This window comes from Colobus angolensis, unplaced genomic scaffold (assembly GCF_000951035.1).
Source record: "Colobus angolensis palliatus isolate OR3802 unplaced genomic scaffold, Cang.pa_1.0 Scaffold29, whole genome shotgun sequence".
Lineage (NCBI taxonomy): Eukaryota > Metazoa > Chordata > Mammalia > Primates > Cercopithecidae > Colobus > Colobus angolensis.
The window spans coordinates 1,048,788-1,068,610 of record NW_012116154.1 but is presented as its reverse complement, the minus strand read 5'-3'; the positions used below and the strand labels follow the sequence as shown (position 1 = coordinate 1,068,610).

General features: G+C 39.3%; 1 protein-coding gene across 1 annotated transcript in view; it reads left to right on the top strand.

The window, feature by feature from the left end:
- SLC30A9 (solute carrier family 30 (zinc transporter), member 9) overlaps positions 1–19,823 on the top strand; it is a 109,440-nt gene that overhangs the window by 43,254 nt on the left and 46,363 nt on the right. The window contains exons 7-8 of the mRNA XM_011949039.1: positions 8,827–8,885; positions 12,548–12,615. Of these exons, the coding sequence (XP_011804429.1) occupies positions 8,827–8,885; positions 12,548–12,615 (127 nt within the window). The remainder of the gene's footprint in view (positions 1–8,826; positions 8,886–12,547; positions 12,616–19,823) is intronic.

The following is a 19,823-nucleotide window of genomic DNA, read 5'->3' as shown; positions in this document are numbered from 1 at the left end:
AATCATGTCATCTGCAAACAGGGACAATTTGATTTCCTCTTTTCCTAATTGAATACCCTTTATTTCTTTCTCTTGCCTGATTTCCCTGGCTTGAACTTTCAACACTATGTTGAATAGGAGTGGTGAGAGAGGGCATCCCTGTCTTCTGCCAGTTTTTAAAGGGAGTGCTTCCAGTTTTTGCCCATTCAGTATGATTGGCTGTGGGTTTGTCATAAATAGCTCTTATTATTTTTAGATACGTCCCATCAATACCTAGTTTATTGAGAGTTTTTAGCATGAAGGGCTGTCAAATTTTATCGAAGGCCTTTTCTGCATCTATTGAGATAATCATGTGGTTTTTGTCTTTGGTTCTGTTTATATGATGGATTACATTTATTGATTTGCTTATGTTGAACTAGCCTTGCATCCCAGGGATGAAGCCAACTTAATCATGGTGGATAAGCTTTTTGATGTGCTGCTGGATTCGGTTTGCCAGTATTTTATTGAGGATTTTTGCAACGATGTTCATCAGGGATATTGGTCTAGAATTCTCTTTTTTTGTTGTGTCTCTGCCAGGCTTTGGTATCAGGATGATGTTGGCCTCATAAAATGAATTAGGGAGGATTCCCTCTTTTCCTATTGATTGGAATAGTTTCAGAAGGAATGGTACCAGCTTCTCTTTGTACCTCTGATAGAATTCGACTGTGTATCCATGGGGTCCTGGACTGTTTTTGGTTGGTAGGCTATTAATTATTGCCTCAATTTCAGAGCCTGTTATTGGTCTATTCAGGGATTCAACTTCTTCCTGGTTTGGTCTTGGGAGGGTGTATGTGTCCAGGAATTTATCCATTTCTTCTAGATTTTCTAGTTTATTTGCATAAAGGTGTTTATAGTACTCTCTGATGGTAGATAGTTTGTATTTCTGTGGGATCAGTGGTGATATCCCCTTTATCATTTTTTATTGCATCTATTTGATTCTTCTGTCTTTTCTTCTTTATTAGTCTTGCTAGCGGTCTATCCATTTTGCTGATGTTTTCAAAAAACAGCTCCTGGATTCATTGATTTTTTGAAGGGTTTTTTGTGTCTCTATCTCCTTCAGTTCTGCTCTGACCTTAGTTATTTCTTGTCTTCTGCTATCTTTTGAATGTGTTTGCTCTTGCTTCTCTAGTTCTTTTAATTGTGATGTTAGAGTGCCCATTTTAGATCTTTCCTGCTTTCTCTTGTGGGCATTTAGTGCTATAAATTTCCCTCTATGCACTGCTTTAAATGTGTCCCAGAGATTCTGTATCTTTGTTCTCATTGGTTTCAAAGAACATCTTTATTTCTGCCTTCATTTCGTTATGTACCCAGTAATCATTCAGGAGCAGGTTATTCAGTTTCCATGTAGTTGAGTGGTTTTGATTGAGTTTCTTAATCCTGAGTTCTAGTTTGATTGCACTGGGGTCTGAGAGACAGTTTGTTATAGTTTCTGTTCTTTTACATTTGCTGAGGAGTGCCTTACTTCCAATTATGTGGTCAGTTTTTGAATACGTGTGATGAGGTGCTGAGAAGAATGTATATTCTGTTGATTTGGGGTGGAGAGTTCTGTAGATGTCTATTAGGTCCACTTGGTGCAGAGCTGAGTTCAATTCCTGGATATCCTTGTTAACTTTCTGTCTTGTTGATCTGTCTAATGTTGACAGTGGGGTGCTAAAGTCTCGTATTATTATTGTGTGGGAGTCTAGTCTCTTCGTAGGTCTCTAAGGACTTGCTTTATGAATCTGGATGCTCCTGTATTGGGTGCATATATATTTAGGATAGTTAGCTCTTCTTGTTGTGTTGATCCTTTTACCATTATATAATGGCCTTCTTTGTCTGCTTTGATCTTTGTTGGTTTAAAGTCTGTTTTATCAGAGAGTAGGATTGCAACCCCTGCTTTTTTTTGTTTTCCATTTGCTTGGTAGATCTTCCTTCATCCCTTTATTTTGAGCCTATGTGTGTCTCTGCACGTGAGATGGGTCTCCTGAATACAGCACACTGATGGATCTTGACTCTTTATCCAGTTTGCCAGTCTGTGTCTTTTAATTGGAGCCCAATTATTTAATTTAGCCCATTTACATTTAAGGTTAATATTGTCATGTGTGAATTAGATCCTGTCATTATGATGTTATCTAGTTATTTTGCTCGTTATTCGATGCAGTTTCTTCCTAGTATTGACGGTCTTTACAATTTGGCATGTGTTTGCAGTGGCTGGTACTAGTTGTTCTTTCCATGTTTAGTACTTCCTTCAGGAGCTTTTGTAAGGCAGGCCTGGTGATGACAAAATCTCTCAGCATTTGTTTGTCTGTAAAGGATTTTATTTCTCCTTCATTTATGAAGCTTATTTTGTCTTGATATGAAATTCTGGATTGAAAATTCTTTTCTTTAAGAATATTGAATATTAGTCCTCATTCTTTTCTGACTTTGTAGAGTTTCTGCTGAGAGATCTGCTGTTAGTCCAATGGGCTTCCCTTTGGGAATAACCTGACCTTTCTCTCTGACTGCCCTTAACATTTTTTCTTTCATTTCAACTTTGGTGAATCTGACAATTATGTGTCTCGGAGTTGCTCTTCTCAAGGAGTATCTTTGTGGCGTTCTCTGTATTTCCTGAATTTGAATGTTGGCCTGCCTTGCTAGGTTGGGGAAGTTCTCCTGGGTAATATCCTGAAGAGTGTTTTCCAGCTTGGTTCTATTCTCCTCATCACTTTCAGATACACCAATCAGACATAGATTTGGTCTTTTCACATAGTCCCGTATTTCTTGGAGGCTTTGGTCGTTTCTTTTTACTCTTTTTTTCTCTCAGCTTCTCTTTTCACTTCATTTCATTCATTTGATCTTCAATCACTGATACCCTTTCTTCCACTTGATCAAATTGGCTGCTGAAGCTTGTGCATGTGTCACATAATTCTCGTGCTATGATTTTCAGCTCCATCAGGTCATTTAAGGACTTCTCTACACTGTTTATTACAGTTAACCATTTGTCTAATCTTTTTTCAAGGTTTTTAGCTTCTTTGTGATGGGTTCAAACATCCTCCTTTAGCTTGGAGAAGTTTGTTATTACTGATCATCTGAAGCCTCCTTCTCTCAACTTGTTAAAATCATTCTCCATCCAGCTTTGTTCCATTGCTGGCGAGGAGCTGTGTTCCTTTGGAGGAGAAGAGGCACTCTGTTAGAATTTTCAGCTTTTCTGCTCTGGTTTTTCCCCATCTTTGTGGTTTTATCAACCTTTGGTCTTTGATGATGGTGACGTACAGATGGGGTTTTGGTGTGGATGTCCTTTCTGTTTGTTAGTTTTCCTTCTAACAGGACACTTAGCTGCAGGTCTGTTGGATTTTGCTGGAGGTCCACTCCAGACCCTGTTTGCCTGGGTATCACCAGCGGAGGCTGCAGAATAGCAAATTTTGCAGATCGGCAGATGTTGCTGCCTGATCCTTCCTCTAGAAACTTCGTTTCAGAGGGGCACTTGGCTGTATGAGGTGTCAGTCGGCCCCTACTGGAAGGTGTCTCCCAGTTAGGCTGCTGGGGGTCAGAGACCCTCTTGAGGAGGCATTTTCTCTGCTCTCAGATCTCTAGCTGCGTGCTGGGAGAACCACTACTCTCTTCAAAGCTGTCCCACAGGGACGTTTAAGTCTGCAGAAGTTTCTGCTGCCTTTTGTTCAGCTATGCTCTGCCCCCAGAAGTGGAGTCTACAGAGGCAGGCAGGCCTCCCTGAGCTGGGGTGGGCTCCACCCAGTTCGAGCTTCCTGGCAGCTTTGTTTACCTACTCAAGCCTCAGCAATGGCATATGCACCTCCCCCAGCCTCGCTGCCTTGCAGTTTTATCTCAGATTGCTGTGCTAGCAGTGAGTCAGGCTCTGTGGGTGTGGGACCCTCCAAGCCAGGGGTGGGATATAATCTCCTGGTGTTCTGTTTGCTAAGGCTGTTGGAAAAGCACAGTATTAGGGTGAGAGTGTCCCGATTTTCCAGGCACCATCCATCAAGGCTTCCCTTTGCTAGGAAAGGGAATTCCCAGACCCCTTGTGCTTCCCAGGTAAGGCGATGCCCCACCCTGGTCCGTGGGCTGCACCCACTGTCTGAGAAGTCCCAGTGAGATGAACCAGGTACCTCTGTTGGAAATACAGAAATCACCCGTCTTCTGTGTCACTCACGCTGGGAGCTGCAGACTGGAGTTGTTGCTATTTGGCCATCTTGAAACCTACCCAATGAGCATTTTTAACATATCCGTAGTCTTTTCCTGTGGCATTAGGTCTTACTTTATTATTATTTTTTCTCCTGGGACTTGGACAGGGGTTTGTCATGGGGGAACTGCCCTTTAAATTTTAAGTGACACTACAGAAAAACACAAAAAGGTGATGAGTTGTGTTGTGCTTGTTTTGAATGCTGTCTTGACATCTCTTCCTTTGTCCTCTAGTATGTTCTAAAGCTTTGTCTAAGATCTGAATTTGCCCATCACTTTGGCTAGTAACAGGCCTAATTAATTTGCTTTGTACATTTTATTTTACTTTCCTTTTTTCCTTTCTGGAGGCATCACATGCTTATGGTGTGTCTTTATGAATGTTTTAACCATTTTCATGGTGGAAGAATTTTATATTTATACAGTTGTACAGTTTTATTTTTTTCTGCAAAAAAAAATATCATGTATGAAATAAACCAGAGTCACTTGTTTGAAAATAAATCTTTATTTTGAACTTTATAGAAAGCAGTGCAGCACCCCATAGACTGGTGTTAAATGTTTTCTACCATGCAAAATCCATGTTCTAATAATTGCCAGGAGTACAGTGCTCTTGTGGATCATGTATTCAGTCAGGTTAAAACAATGGACAATAAAAGAATGAACACATAAAAAAAATAACAGAAGACATCTGCAGCAGATATATTTTCCAAGCCCAACCAGAAATGTTTTTCAGATTTCCATGCAAGTGCAGAGGAAATTTGCATATTTCAAAATCCATTGAATTCTGCAGTTTAGCAGCTTTCTCCTAACTTCAATTGGAAGTGATTAGTCCTCAATGTAACAAGATGCTAAAAGGCAAATATCAACAAGAATTTCATATAATTCTATAAATGCTTTCAAAGCTATGAATATAGTTATTTAAAATCACGTTTATAGATTTATATCAGTATTTGGCAGTACTTACCTATAAGATTTTCAAGATGAAATAGTAAAATAACAGATCATCATCAATGGATGAATATTTGCAATTAATTTTGATGATAAGGAATACTAACTGAATTCCAATTAAGTGAAATATTTTATCCTATCATCTCCCCAAAAAGTATTTTATTCTTCTGATTAGTAGCCCTGTGTTACAAAGAATTGCATTCACATGTTCTTATTATATTTTAAATTTTGTCAAAAAATTTCATGGAAATTTGTAGTTATTTCTTACTATACCTTTATCATACCCTTTATATTATCTCTTGGCCTCCAAAGCATAAAATATTTGCTACCTAGCTGTATTAGTCCGTTCTTGCATTGGTATAAAGAAATACCTGAGACTGGTTATAAAGAAAAGAGGGTTAATTAGCTCAGAGTTCTGCAGGCTGTACAGGAAGCATAGAAGCTTCTGGGGAGCCTCAGGAAGCTTCCAATCTTGGTGGAAGTTAAAGAGGGAACAGGTATCTTACATAGCAGGAGCAAGAGAGGGATGGGGGAGTGCCTCACACTTTTAAATGACCAGATCTCATGACAATGAACTCACCTGTCATGAGGACAGTACCAAGAGGGATATTGCTAAATCATTCATGAGAATTCACCCCCATGACCCAATTATCCCCCCACCAGGCTCCCCCTCCAACAATTGGATTTCAATTTGACGTGAGATTTGGATGGGGACGCAGGTCCAAACCATGTCACTAGTCCTCTTGGAAAAAAAGTTTGCCAACCCTATTTCAATGGTTTCATTAGGTTTCCACCCCATTTTATTTTATTTTTCTTACTAGTAACCTGATAAGAAGTTACGAAACTGGAAGGATATGAAACGAGAAGCCTTGGAGTATAAATATTTAGGAGGACTCTAAACTATTTGATTATCTCAGTTCTGCACGGGACCAAGGCTTAGAAATGACAGTATTTACTTCTTCAGATGAGTTGGCAAAATTTCAAAGTGGAAATTGTGAGACAATTATGGTCAATAACCCAGGAAGAAAAGGGATGGAGAGAGTTTCTTGAGAGTACAGGAGTTCATTACCAAGAGGGGAGCAGTGGGATAGGAAGAGAGAAGAGGGAGAAGAAAACATGCAAGGAATAGAACAAAGTAGCAGTGGTCAAACTGTCCTGATGTTGATCAATGGAAGCACCTCAGTTGGCTCCTAAGTCCCTTTGTCATAACTCTAGTATCATGGCGTCCTTACTTTCAGGAATAATATGTTTCAGACTCATCTTGTACGTTTCCTATCCTGGGGTGGTAATCAACTATTTCTAAAATGAGCCACTTTTACTGGAAAATAAAATCAAGTTAAAGTAATTACATGATTTATTCTATGTCTCTACACACATAAAGTGTAGTTTCAAATAACAGTATTAATACTAGCAATGTAATTTAAGATTTCTTTGCTTTTCTTTGTTATCTTTAGTATATATATCCCACTAGAGATGCATACTTCAGTTTCTGTGTTATATAAAGTCACTTAAAATTTTTCTATATAGAAATACCATCAATAGATATACAGTTAGGCTCATTTGTTTCGTTTTGCTTCTGATTTTTAAAAATGTTTGTTTTTATTTTATAATTGCCTAAAAATTTACATGATTTCTTAGTCAAACCTACAGAACAGATATTTCAGAGAACTCTAGCTTCCATCTCTGTCCTTTCCATTCTAAGTCCTCTCTCTTGTATAAGTAACTGTTTTAAAAATTAGTTTTTGGTGTTTTTTTTTAGTACTTAAAATATAAGAAAATAAAGCCAGGCTCCATGGCTCATGCCTATAATCCCAGGACTTTGGGAGGCTGAAGTCGGAGGATCACTTCAGACCAGGAGTTTTTGAGACCAGCCTGGGCAACATTAGCGAGACCCTTTTCCCTACCCAAAATTTAAAAATAAAAATAATATTTAAAAAGAAAATAAACATACACATTTGTATTAAACTCCATACCCTTCATAAATAAGGCATACTATACATTCCTGCTCTTGCTTTTTTTTTTGAGATGGAGTCTCGCTCTGTGGCCCAGGCTGGAGTGCAGTGGCACGATCTCGGCTCACTGCAACCTCCACCTCCCGGGTTCAAGCAATTCTCCTGCCTCAGCCTCCCAAGTAGCTGGGACTACAGGCGCGTGCCACCATGCCTGTCTAATTTTTTGTATTTTTAGTAGAGACGGTGTTTCACCGTGTTAGCCAGGATGGTCTCGATCTCCTGACCTTGTGATCCGCCTGCCTTGGCCTCCCAAAGTGCTGGGATTACAGGCATGAGCCACCACGCTAAGCTGCTCTTGCTTATTTTACTTAACTCTGTCCTGAGGACTATGCCATAGCAGTAAATAAAGACATTTCTTTATTTTGTAATACTCTATTTTTTGATATACCATAATTTATTCAGTCATTCCCCCATAGGACGTTTCTCGTCTTTTGCTGTTAAAATGATACCATGAGTAGCCTTGTAAATAAAAGTTAAAGGATTTTTTTATAATACAAAAATTTGAGAAAACACAGTAATAGAAAAACACTCTCATATTTTTCAACTTTGAGGTAAAAATGAAGGACTTTTGTTTTTATGTCAGGCTTAATTAACTTTTTTAAAGGTAATATTGAGAAAAGAATCTTTCCAAACTGCCTTTATCTCATTGCAAATCCAGATTCTCCTGCCTCCTTTTTTATTGTGGTAAAAAACACATAGCCCAAAATTTACCCTCTTAACCATTTGTAAAGGTACAGTTCATAAGTGTGTAAGTGTATTCACATTGCTGTGAAACAGATCTTCAGAGGTTTTTCATATTGCAAAACTGAAGCACTGTACCCATTAAATAACTACCTCCCATTTCCCTGCCTCCCCCTGGTCCCTGGCAACCACCATTCTGCTTTTTGTTTCTATTAACTTGAATACTTTAGATACCTCATATAAGTGGAATCATACAGTGTTTGTCCTTTTGAGATGGGCTTATTTCACTTAGCATAGTGTCCTCAAGGTTTATCCACGTTGTTGCATGTGACAGGATTTCCTTCCTTTTTCAAGGCTAAATAATACTCCATCATCATATGTTTATACCACATTTTGTTTATCCATTCATTCATCCGTCCGTGGACATTTGGATTGCTTCACCTCTTGACTGTTGTGACTATTGCTGCTATGAACATGGGCATGTGAATAGCTTTTTGAGGCCCCAACTTTCTATTCTTTTGGACATATGTCCAGAAGTAGGATTGCTGGATTATATGGTAATTCTGTGTTAAAATTTTTTGTAGGAACCTTCATATTTTTTTCCATAGCAATTGCACTATTTTACATTCCTGCCATCAGTGCCCAAAGGTTCCAGTTTTGACACATTGCCAATACTTGTTATTTTCTATTTCTTGTTTTTTTAATAGTAGCCATCCTAATGGATGTGAGGTGATATCTCATTGTGGTTTTCATATGTCTTTCTCTGATGATTAGTGATGTTGAGCATCTTTCCATATGCTTGTTGGTGGTTTCTATATAATCTTTGGAGAAATGTCTATTTAAATCCTCTCCCCATTTTTAAATCAGGTTACAAATCCAAATTTTTTATAACTTAATATTTTTGCTCTTAGCTTGTAGAGCATATTTAACATAGTCCTAAAGAGAATATCATGTTAATCTAAACTGTGACTAGTAAGAATATCTGTGACCTAAATTTATTTTGTTATTCTTACAGGGCTATTTAGAAACCAAAAAATATTAAGAGAGTACAGAGATTTCTTGGGAAATACCAAGGTAAGGATATCTTTGTAATAATGTGTATGTGTGCGTTTTACCGCAAAATTCTAATATCAGTCCATTGTAAAATTCTAGCATGTCTGTGATCTCAGTCTAAGATTTTCTTGAGTACATTGTAGTTCACTGAATTACAGTCTATTCGTTTATTTCTGATTTTCCTTTTTTTTTTTTGAGATGGAGTTTTCGCTTTTGTTGCCCAGGCTGGAGTGCAGTGGCGCGATCTCGGCTCACTGCAATCTCTGCCTCCTAGGTTTGAACGATTCTCCTGCCTCAGCCTCCCGAGTAGCTGGGACCACAGGCACGCTACCCTGCCCAGCTAATTTTTGTATTTTTAGTACAGACAGGGTTTCACCATGTTAGCTAGGCTGGTCTTGAACTTCTGACCTCAGGTGATCCACCTGCCTCGGCCTCCCAAAGTGTTGGGATTACAGGCACGAGCCACCGCACCCGGCCTGGTTTTCTTGAAATTTAAAACATTCGTATGTAAGTTTTCTTTAAAGTCATGACTATGTTATGAACCTTAAGCATGTAGATATAAATGAGGAAGAAGACTTTATTTTCTTAGGTTTTGGTGAGATTTATATCTGTCATACACTCTCTTAATTTTCTTTAGCCTCTCTCTTTCTGCTCCTGACTCTGGTCCAACATTCAGACTGCCAACTCTGTGCTTGTATCCAAGAAGGTTAGCCCTTGGAGAAGAAAATTACCCAGCCAGTGTGATTGTTCTTTCTTCATTATATGACTATACAGAATCAACTGATACTCAATATTATTTGACAGTCTTACTAAACTTGCAGAGTATGTTTACCTTCCCACTCTTTGAAATAGCTATTGCGTATCTTTTTCTTTCTTCCCAACAGCCTCACTCTTTACTCTTCAGCTCTTGCCCTTGTTTCATATTTTATTGAAAAAATAGGTGTAATTTCATAAAAGTACCTCATCTTTTCATCACCAAATTTACTAACTCATCTATACATGTGACAAAATACTCTGCTTTCCTTCCTACTAGAAGAAAATTAATATTGGGACACATATAGAAAGTTTGCCTTTACTGTTCTACCTCTTATTTTCTCCTGAACCTAATCCAATTGGGCTTTCAACTCCACCACTCAACTGAAATGATTTACCAAAGACCCCAGCACCTTTAAGATGCCAGACAGTCTATGGCCAAGTTGACTTTCCATTTAAACTTGACTGGGAGGGATCTCCTATTAAGAAGTTAATGTCATATTTGGATAAAAAGCTACCTATGCACATTTTCTTCTCTCTAGTGGCATTTGAGACATTGCACCCCTTTTGCAAAGTTTAGACATTGGCAGTGATGATAATTTTAGGCAAGTCTTATTTGATATGCTTTCCTTTTCCATTTATTATCTTCAAGACCTCTTAATTTCCATTTCCCCTTTGATCCCTGCCTTTCTGGCACCCCAGTGCTGCCCTGAAGATGTGAACTGTCCTCTGGTAGAGCCTTCATATGTCTTGTGAGCCAGCATTTTCACTCTCATGCCTAAAGGGCTACTGCCATTGCCTCTTGTGCTGCGATAACTTATGCTGGTGAGACCTGCCTCCTGGGAAGATTGACTCCTCAAGCCTTCACATCTGTTTCACATGGAGAATCATCCTCACCAGATTTTCTAATAGTAGCGGTTGAGTTATGAAATCTCTTGTTATTTCAGGCCTTTAGACGATTAATATTGGTCAGCTTTTGAATATTCCATGTTTTGAATCAAATTTTTTTGCTATTACAACCTTTTTTGCAGGGACATTAGGATAAAATTAGTATTTCATTTCCCTCTACTGTACCACTGTTCCCTTTAGGAATGGTTGTTCTCCCACTGAAGATGGTTGCTTTCCTTCTCTAAAACATAAGGCTAATCCTGTTTGCACAAATTAAACTAATCCTGTTTGCACAAATTAAATGCCTTGTTCTTTTTGTTGTTGTTGTTGTTATTTCTGACCCAGACACTTGTTTTTCCAATATATTCTTAACTCATGAGAACTCCAGTGAGATATATGAAATCACAATGTTCTGGGTCTGCCTCTCTGGTACTTAATTTCTTGTATAATAATTCCCCCTTCAATGTATTTTTACTTTCCCATGCCTTCCCTTCTATTTCTAATTGATGAGTTTCTTGAATAGTACTTCAGAAAATTGGAAGTACCTTTATCTCTGCTTAATATATTTAACTCCACAATAGTATCACCTTGAAATGCATCAATAATGCTTTGAACAATTTATGCTCCTTTTCCTGGTACTTCTGTCTGAAATCCATCCAAATTTTCTGTACTTGTACCAATATTAAAGAATCTTGTTTATTGTGAATGTTTTCAAAGATATATAAAAATAGAAAAAGTAGATATTGGCTATTCAGTTTCATTAATTTCTAACATTTTGCTGTCCTGGTCTTCAAAAAGGGGCAGTTCTCCAATTGCTCTGATTATGGAATTTTTTAATATTTAATTTAATTTATTTTATTTTATTTTTGAGACAGAGTCTTGCTATGTTGCCCACTCGGCTCACTGCAACCTCCGCCTCCCGAGTTCAAGAGATTCTCATGCCTTAGCCTCCTGAGTAGCTGGGATTACAGGCACCCACCACCACACCCGACTGATTTTTTTGTATTTTAGTAGAGATGGGGTTTTACCATGTTGCCCAAACTGGTCTCAAACTCCTGAGCTCAAGCAGTCTGCCCATCTTGGCCTCCCAAAGTGCTAGGATTACAGGCATGAGCCACTGCGCCTGGCCTGATTATGGAATTTTTGAGTAACTTTTACAGGATGCTTCCCAAGCGGGTTTTGGATCCTGGCTTCTTGTGATCTCTTGTTTTTCCAGATTTTTATTCTCTTGTTAGAGTCCTTGTGCCTTATCATTATTCCTAGTTACTACCAACACATCTTCCCTTTTTCTGCAGCCTTCTTTATTAGAGTGGTTTGAACCCAGTGAATCTTTTTCCTTATTTTTTTCTTATTATTTCTTATTCTGATCTTAAAGATCTCATTTCCTTTCCCTGTTTTGCCCCTCCCATGAGTTCCCAAACCTTTCTTCTAAAGAAATCTTATTTTTCACCTTAAGCAGCATTCTGTTATTCCCATAATAATTTCATTGAGTTTTTTCTCTATTCAACCAAAGAATACAATATATTCTTATTATAATAAAACATACATTCTGTTTGTTATCAATAAACAGTATAATTCAGAAATCTAGACATATAGTTAGAGTTTACGGCTTACAAATCGAAGTAAAAGTTGAGACCACATGGACAAGATTTATCCCTGTGTAGTTCCTTCACTTAGCTCTGAAGGCAGGTCAATACAGAGTTTGGGGTGTCTGATTTCACACATTCTTAGAGCATATGAATTTCAGCTCAGTGCATTTTTCTACTTTATTACTAGTTTTTATATAGCCAACTCAGATCCCTTCTGGAAGAAGGCAGGACACGAATGACAAGGAAACAAAATAAACAAGATTCTGGAAAGAGACCCAGATATGCTGTCTGTTTTAATCTTTCCACTTTCTAAACAAGAACTTCTAGAGAAAAATAAGTAACGTAATTTAGAAGTTTTGATAGAGGAAAATTTTCTGGTCTGTCAAAGCCACCAGTTATAGTGCTTCTCTGCAAAATTTTGGAGGTATTAAAAAAAGTTTTTTTTTTTTACAGCCACGCTCCAGAACGGCATCGGTGTTTTTTAAGGGACCAGGAAAAGTGGTGATGGTTGCAATTTGCATGTAAGTACTGAAAAATAAGCTTTGTGAAATAGAATATATTCTTTTAAATGTGTGTATCCATGAATATGTAAACTTATTACCTAGTACTAGCTATAGAGTTTGAGGTTTATTTTGTTTTAGGAGGAAATTGAGTAAGTCTTTATTATTGTCAGTAAAGTGATGGGGAAAGAGCATGAATTCATATAGACATCCATGCTCATTCTTTGTATATTTTTGATGTAGTTAGATCTAAGAATAATTGCTACCTGAAAATCCTTTCTTATTTTTATTGGAGTTGATAGAAGTCTTTTTTAAAGAAGTTAGATTGGCCAAGGTTATTTTTAGAGTAGCTAAACCAACCTGGGTTACAGCTACTGAAGAATATCTTTGTGCTTACTATCTTTGTTCTACTTATCTCAGAAGAACATAATTGTTATTTTTGCCTCCTCTGTTTTTCTTTTGGAGACAGAGTCTTGCTCTGTCACCAGACTGGAGTGTGGTGGTGCAATCTCAACTCACTGAAATCTCTGCCTCCCGGGTTCAAGTCATTCTCCTGCATCAGCCTCCCAAATAGCTAGGATTACAGGCACACGCCATCACGCCTAGCTAATTTTTGTATTTTTAGTAGAGATGGGGTTTCACCGTGTTGGCCAGGATGGTCTTGATCTCCTGACCTCTTGATCTGCCCACCTCAGCCTAAAGTGCTGGGATTACAGGTGTGAGCCACTGAGCCCAGCCTTGCCTCCCCCTTTTCCCCTCTATCTTCTTGATTTCTATTGTTTTGTTCACCTTTTATCTATTTTTCTGATTAATTTATTTTAGGATGTATGAAATCATTCAATAATTCATTAGTTCTTTTATTTTTAAGTATATATGTAAAATATCAGATAGTGTGATATGATCTGAAAATATGAAGATATAATACGTAATTCTTTAAGAATTGGAGGGACACTAAACTAGAGGAAGGCATTTATAATACAGACAAGGGATAATGATGTCATAACTAGAAATAATGGTGGTACAGATAGACATGGACAGCTTCAACTTCTTTGAAGGTATGTTCAAGGATAGTGACCAGGTTTCTGGCTTGTACAGTTGTGTAAATAATGTACCATTCACTGAGGAGAACACTGAAAGGAGGAGCAGGGTGGGAGCAGAGAAAATGATGAGTTCATATTTGAGCTGGTGGTGTGTTTAGGGCACCCAGGTGAAGATAGTCAACAGGGTTCTTTTCACTAGTAATACAGGGATAGTGATTATAGCTTTTCTCATTGGAGGGATGTATGTGTGAAAAGTGCTTAACATAGTACCTGCTCTAAGATATGTACTTCAGAAGTATTGTTAATATATATTGGTCTGAAGCTCAGGAGAGAAATCTGGGTTAGAGATACGGAGTTGATAGTTTTTAGTATGTAGATGATAATTAAAGCCATAAAAGTAAAGATCACCTGAGGAATGTATGTATATATAGTATGAGGAATAAAAAGCTCTCAGGAAGAATTCCTTGAGGAATGTTAACATTAAGAAAAAGGTGGAGGAAAAAGTGCCTGCAGAGGAGATTGAGGAGGAGTAAGGAAAAAAGTAGAAAGAAAACCAGGAGTGTATTAGTCCATTTTCATGCTGCTGATAAAGACATACCTGAGACAGGGCAATTTACTAAAGGAAGAGATTTAATTGGACTTAACAGTTCCTGTGGCTGGGGAAGCCTCACAATCATGGTGGAAGGCAGAGAGGAGCAAGTCATGTCTTACGTGGATGGCAGCAGACAAATAGAGCTTGTGCAGGGTAACTCCCATTTTTAAAAACCATCACATCTCGTAAGTTCATTCACTGTCACGAGAACAGCACTTGGAAAGACCCACCCTGATGCTTCAGTCATCTCCCACTGGGTCTCTCCCAAAACATGTGGGAATTATAGGAGCTACAAGATGAGATTTTCTGGGGGACACAGAGCCAAACCATGTCAAGGAGTGTCATGAAAGCCAAGGGAAGACAGTGTTTGTTTGTTTGTTTTGTGTGTGTGAGATGGAGTCTCACTCTGTCACCAGGCTGGAGTGTAGTGGTGCAATCTTGGCTCACTGCAACCTCTGCCTCCCAGGTTCAAGTGATTCTCCTGCCTCAGCCTCCCGAGTAGCTGGGACCACAGGCGCGCATGTTTTAAGAAAATAGCAGGCCTGGTACAGGCTTGCACCTGGAATCCCAGGCTTTGAGAGGCTGAGGCAGGAGGCTTACTTGAGTTCAGGAGTTTAAGACCACCATGGGCAAGATAGTGAGATCTTGTACCTACAAAAAATTTTTTTTAATTAGCTGGGCATGGTGGGTGATGGTGCGCCTGTAGACCTTCTCAGGAAGCTGAAGCAGGAGAATCATTTGAGCCCAGGAGTTTAAGTCTACGGTAATCTGTGATTATACCACTGTACTCCAACGTGGGCAAGAAAAAGACCCTTTCTTTAAAAAATAAAATAAATAGCTAGCCAGGGGGTGTCTGGCAAGATGGCTGGATAGGAACAGTTCCTGTCTGCATCTCCCAGCAAGATCCATGCAGAAGGTGGGTAACTTCTGCATTTCCAACTGAGGTACCCGGCTCATCTCATTGGGACTGGTCAGACAGTGGGTGCAGCCCACGGAGGGTGACCTGAAGCAGGGTGGGGCGTTGCCTCACGAGGGAAGCGCAAGGGGTCAGGGAACTCCCTCCCTTAGCCAAGGGAAGCCATGAGGGACTGTGTCATGAGGAACGGTGCGTTCCAGCCCAGATACTACGCTTTTCCCATGGTCTTCACAACCTGAAGACCAGGAGATTGCCTCGGGTGCCTACACCACCAGGGCCTTGGGTTTCAAGCACAAAACTGGGCGGCCATTTGGGCAGACACCAAGCTAGCTAGACTAGTTTTTTTAATACTCCAGTGGTGCCTGGAATGCCAGAGAGACAGAACCTTTTACTCCCTTGGAAAGGGCGCTGAAACCAGAGAGCCAAGTGGTCTAGTTCAGCAGATCTCACACCCACGGAGACCAGAAAGCTAAGATCCACTGGCTTGAAATTCTGGCTGCCAGCACAGCAGTCTGAAGTTGACATGGGATGCTTGAGTTTGGTGGAGCAGGGGCGGGGGTTTGGAGGCCACCATTACTGAGGCTTGAGTAGGTGGTTTTCCCCTCACAGTGTAAACAAAGCCATCAGGAAGTTCAAACTGTACAGAGCCGACCATAGCTTGGCAAAGTTGCTGTAGCCAGACTGCCTCTCTAGATTCCTCCTCTCTGAGCAGGGCATCTCTGAAAGAAAGGCCCAGCAGCCCCAGTCAGGGGCTTATAGATAAAACTCCCATCTCTCTGGGACAGAAAACTTGGGGGTAGGACTTAAACTTGTGGCAGCAGACTTAAACGTTCCTGCCTGCTGGCTCTGAAGAGAGCAGTGGATATCCCAGCACAGCGCTTGAGCTCTGCTAAGGGACAGACTGCCTCCTCAAGTGGGTCCCTGACCCCCATGCCTCCTGATGGGGAGACACCTCCCAGCAGGGATCAACAGACCCCTCATACAGGAGAGCTCCGGCTGTCATCTGGCGGGTGCCCATCTGGGATGAAGCTTCCAGAGGAAGGAACAGGCAGCAATCTTTGCTCTTCTGCAGCCTCTGCTGTTGATACCCAGGCAAACAGGGTCTGTAGTGGACCTCCAGCAAACTCCAGCATACCTGCAGCAGTGGGGCCTGACTATTAGAAAGAAAACTAACAAACATAAAGGAATAGCATCAACCTCAACAAAAAGGATGTCCACACAAAAACCCCATCTGAATGTCACCAACATCAAAGACCAAAGTTAGATAAATCCACGAAGATGAGGAAAAACCAGTGCAAAAAGGCTGAAAATTCCAAAAACCAGAATGTTTCTTCTCCTCCAAAGGATCACAACTCCTCGCCAGCAAGGGAACAAAACCAGACGGAGAATGAGTTTGACGAATTGACAGAAGTAGGCTTCAGAAAGTGGGTAATAACAAACTCCTCCAAGCTAAAGGAGCATGTTCCACTCCAATGCAAGAAAGCTAAGAACCTTGAAAAAGGGTAGAGAAATTGCTAACTAGAATAACCAGTTAGAGAAGAACATAAATGACCTGATAGGCCGAAAAATACAGCACGAGAACTTTGTGAAGCATGCACAAGTATCAATAGCCAAATCAATCAAGCACAAGAAAGGATATAAGAGATTGGAGATCAACTTAATGAAATAAAGCATGAAGATAAGATTAGAGAAAAAAATGAAAAAGAATGAACAAAACCTACAAGAAATATGGGAATATGTGAAAAGACAAAACCTACGTTTGGTTGGTGTACGTGAAAGTGACCGGGAGAATGGAACCAAGTTGGAAAACACTCTTCAGGAGATTATCCAGGAGAACTTCCTCAACCTAGCAAGACAGGCCAGCATTCAAATTCAGGAAATACAGAGAACACCACAAAGACAGTCCTCAAGAAGAGCAACCTCAAGTCACATAATCATCAGATTCATCAAGGTTGAAATGAAGGAAAAAATGTTAAGGGCAACCAGAAAGAAAGATCGGGTTATCCACAAAGGGAAGCCCACCAGACTAACAGCAGATCTCTATGCAGAAATCCTACAAGCCAGAAGAGAGTGGGGGCCAATATTCAACATTCTTAAAGAAAAGAATTTTTAACCCAGAATTTCATATCCAGCCAAACTAAGCTTTATAAGCGAAGGAGAAGAAAAATCTTTTACAGATAAGCAAATGTTGAGAGATTTTATAACCACCAGTCCTGCTTTACAAGAGCTTCTGAAGGGAAGTACTAAATATGGAAAGGAAAAATTGGTACCAGCCACTGCAAAAACATACCAAATTGTAAAGATCATCGACACTATAAAGAAACTGCATCAAGTAATGAGCAAAATAACCAGCTAGCATCATAATGACAGGATCAAATTCACACATAATAATATTAATCTTAAATAGAAAAGGGCTAAATGCCCCAGTTAAAAGACACAGACTGGCAAATTGGATACAGAGTCAAGACTCATTCGTGTGCTGTATGCAGGAGACCCATCTGACATGCAAAGACACCCATAGGCTCAAAATAAAGGGATTCAGGAATATTTACCAAGCAAATGGAAAGCAAAAAATAAAAAAGAAGGGTTGCAATCCTAGTGTCTGATAAAACAGATTTTAAGCTAACGAAGATCAAAAAAGACAAAGGTCATTACATAGTCGTAAAGGGATCAGTGCAAAAGAAGAGCTAACTATCCTAAATATGTATGCACCCAATACAGGAGCACCCAGATTCATAAAGCAAGTTCTTACAGACCTACATAAAGAGACTTAGACTCCCACACAGTAATAGTGGGAGACTTTAACCCCCACCCATTGTCAATATTAGATGGACCAACAAGACAAAATTAACAAGGATATTCAGGACTTGAACTCAGTTCTGGACCAAGCGGACCTAATAGACATCTACAGAACTCTCCACCCCAAGTCAACAGAATTTACATTCTTCTCAGCACCGCGTCACTCTTATTCTAATATTGACCACATAATTGGATGTAAAACACTCCTCAGCAAATGCAAAAGAACAGAAATCAAAACAAACAGTCTCTCAGACTGTAGTGCAATCAAATGAGAACTCAGGATTAAGAAACTCACTGAAAACCACACAACTACATCGAAACTGAACAACCTGCTCCTGAATGACTACTGGGTAAATAACTAAATTAAGACAGAAATAAATAAGTTCCTTGACACCAATGAGAACAAAGACACAGTGTACCAGAATCTTTGGGACATAGCTAAAGCAGTGTTTAGAGGAGAATTTATAGCACTAAATACCCACAGGAGAAAGTGGGAAAGATCTAAAATCAACACCCTAACATCACAATGAAAAGAACTAGAGAAACAAGAATAAACAAATTCAAAAGCTAGCAGAAGACAAGAAATAACTAAGATCAGAGCAGAATTGAAGGAGATAGAGACACAAAAAACCCTTTAAAAAAACAGTGAATCCAGGAGCTGGTTTTTTGAAAAGATTAACAAAAAGATGGACCACCAGCCAGACTAATAAAAAAGAAAAGAGAGGAGAATCAAACAGACAACAATGAAAAGTGATAAAGGGGATATCACCACTGATCCCACAGAAATACAAACTACCATTGAGAATACTGTAAACACCTCTACACAAATAAACTAGAAGATCTAGAAGAAATGGATAAATTCCTGGACACACACACTCTCTCAAGACTAAACCAGGAAGAAGTTGAATCCCTGAATAGACGAATAACAAGTTCTGAAATTGAGGCAGTAATAAATAGCCTATCAACTGAAAAGCAAAAAGCCCAGGACCAGATGGATTCACAGCCAAATTCTACCAGAGGTACAAAGAGATGCTGGTACCATTCCTTCTGAAACTATTCCAAACAATAGGAAAAGAGGGACTCCTCCTCAACTCATTTTATGAGGCCAGCATCATCCAGATACCAAAACCTGGCAGAGACACAACAAAAAAAGAAAAATTCAGGCTAATATCCTTGATGAACATCGATGCAGAAATCCTCAATAAAATACTGGGAAAGCAAATCCAGCAGCACATCAAAAAGCTTATCGACCACCATCAAGTTGGCTTCATCCCTGGAATGCAAGACTGGTTCAACATTTGCAGAATAATAAATGTAATCCATTACTAAAACAGAACCAATTACAAAAACCACATGATTATCTCAATAGATGCAGAAAAGGCCTTCGATAAAATTCATCACTGCCTCATGCTAAAAACTCTCATCTTAAACTAGGTATTGGTGGAACATATCTCAAAATAATCAGAGCTATTTATGACAAACCCACAGCCAATATCATACTGAATGGGCAATAGCTGGAAGCATTCCCTTTGAAAAGTGGCACAAGACAAGGATGTTCTCTCTTACCACTCCTGTTCAACATAGTATAGGAAGCTCTGGCCAGGGCAATCAGGCAAGAGAAATAAATAAAGGGTATTCATATAGGAAGAGAGGAAGTTAAGTTGTCTCTGTTTGCAGATGACATGATTGTATGTTTAGAAAACCCCACCATCTCAGCCCAGAATCTCCTTAAGCTGATAAGCAACTTCAGCAAAGTCTCAGGATACAAAATCAATGTGCAAAACTCAAAAGCATTCCTATATACCAATAATAGGCCAACAGAGAGCCAAATCATGAGTGAACTCCCATTCACAGTTGCTACAAAGAGAGTAAAATACCTAGG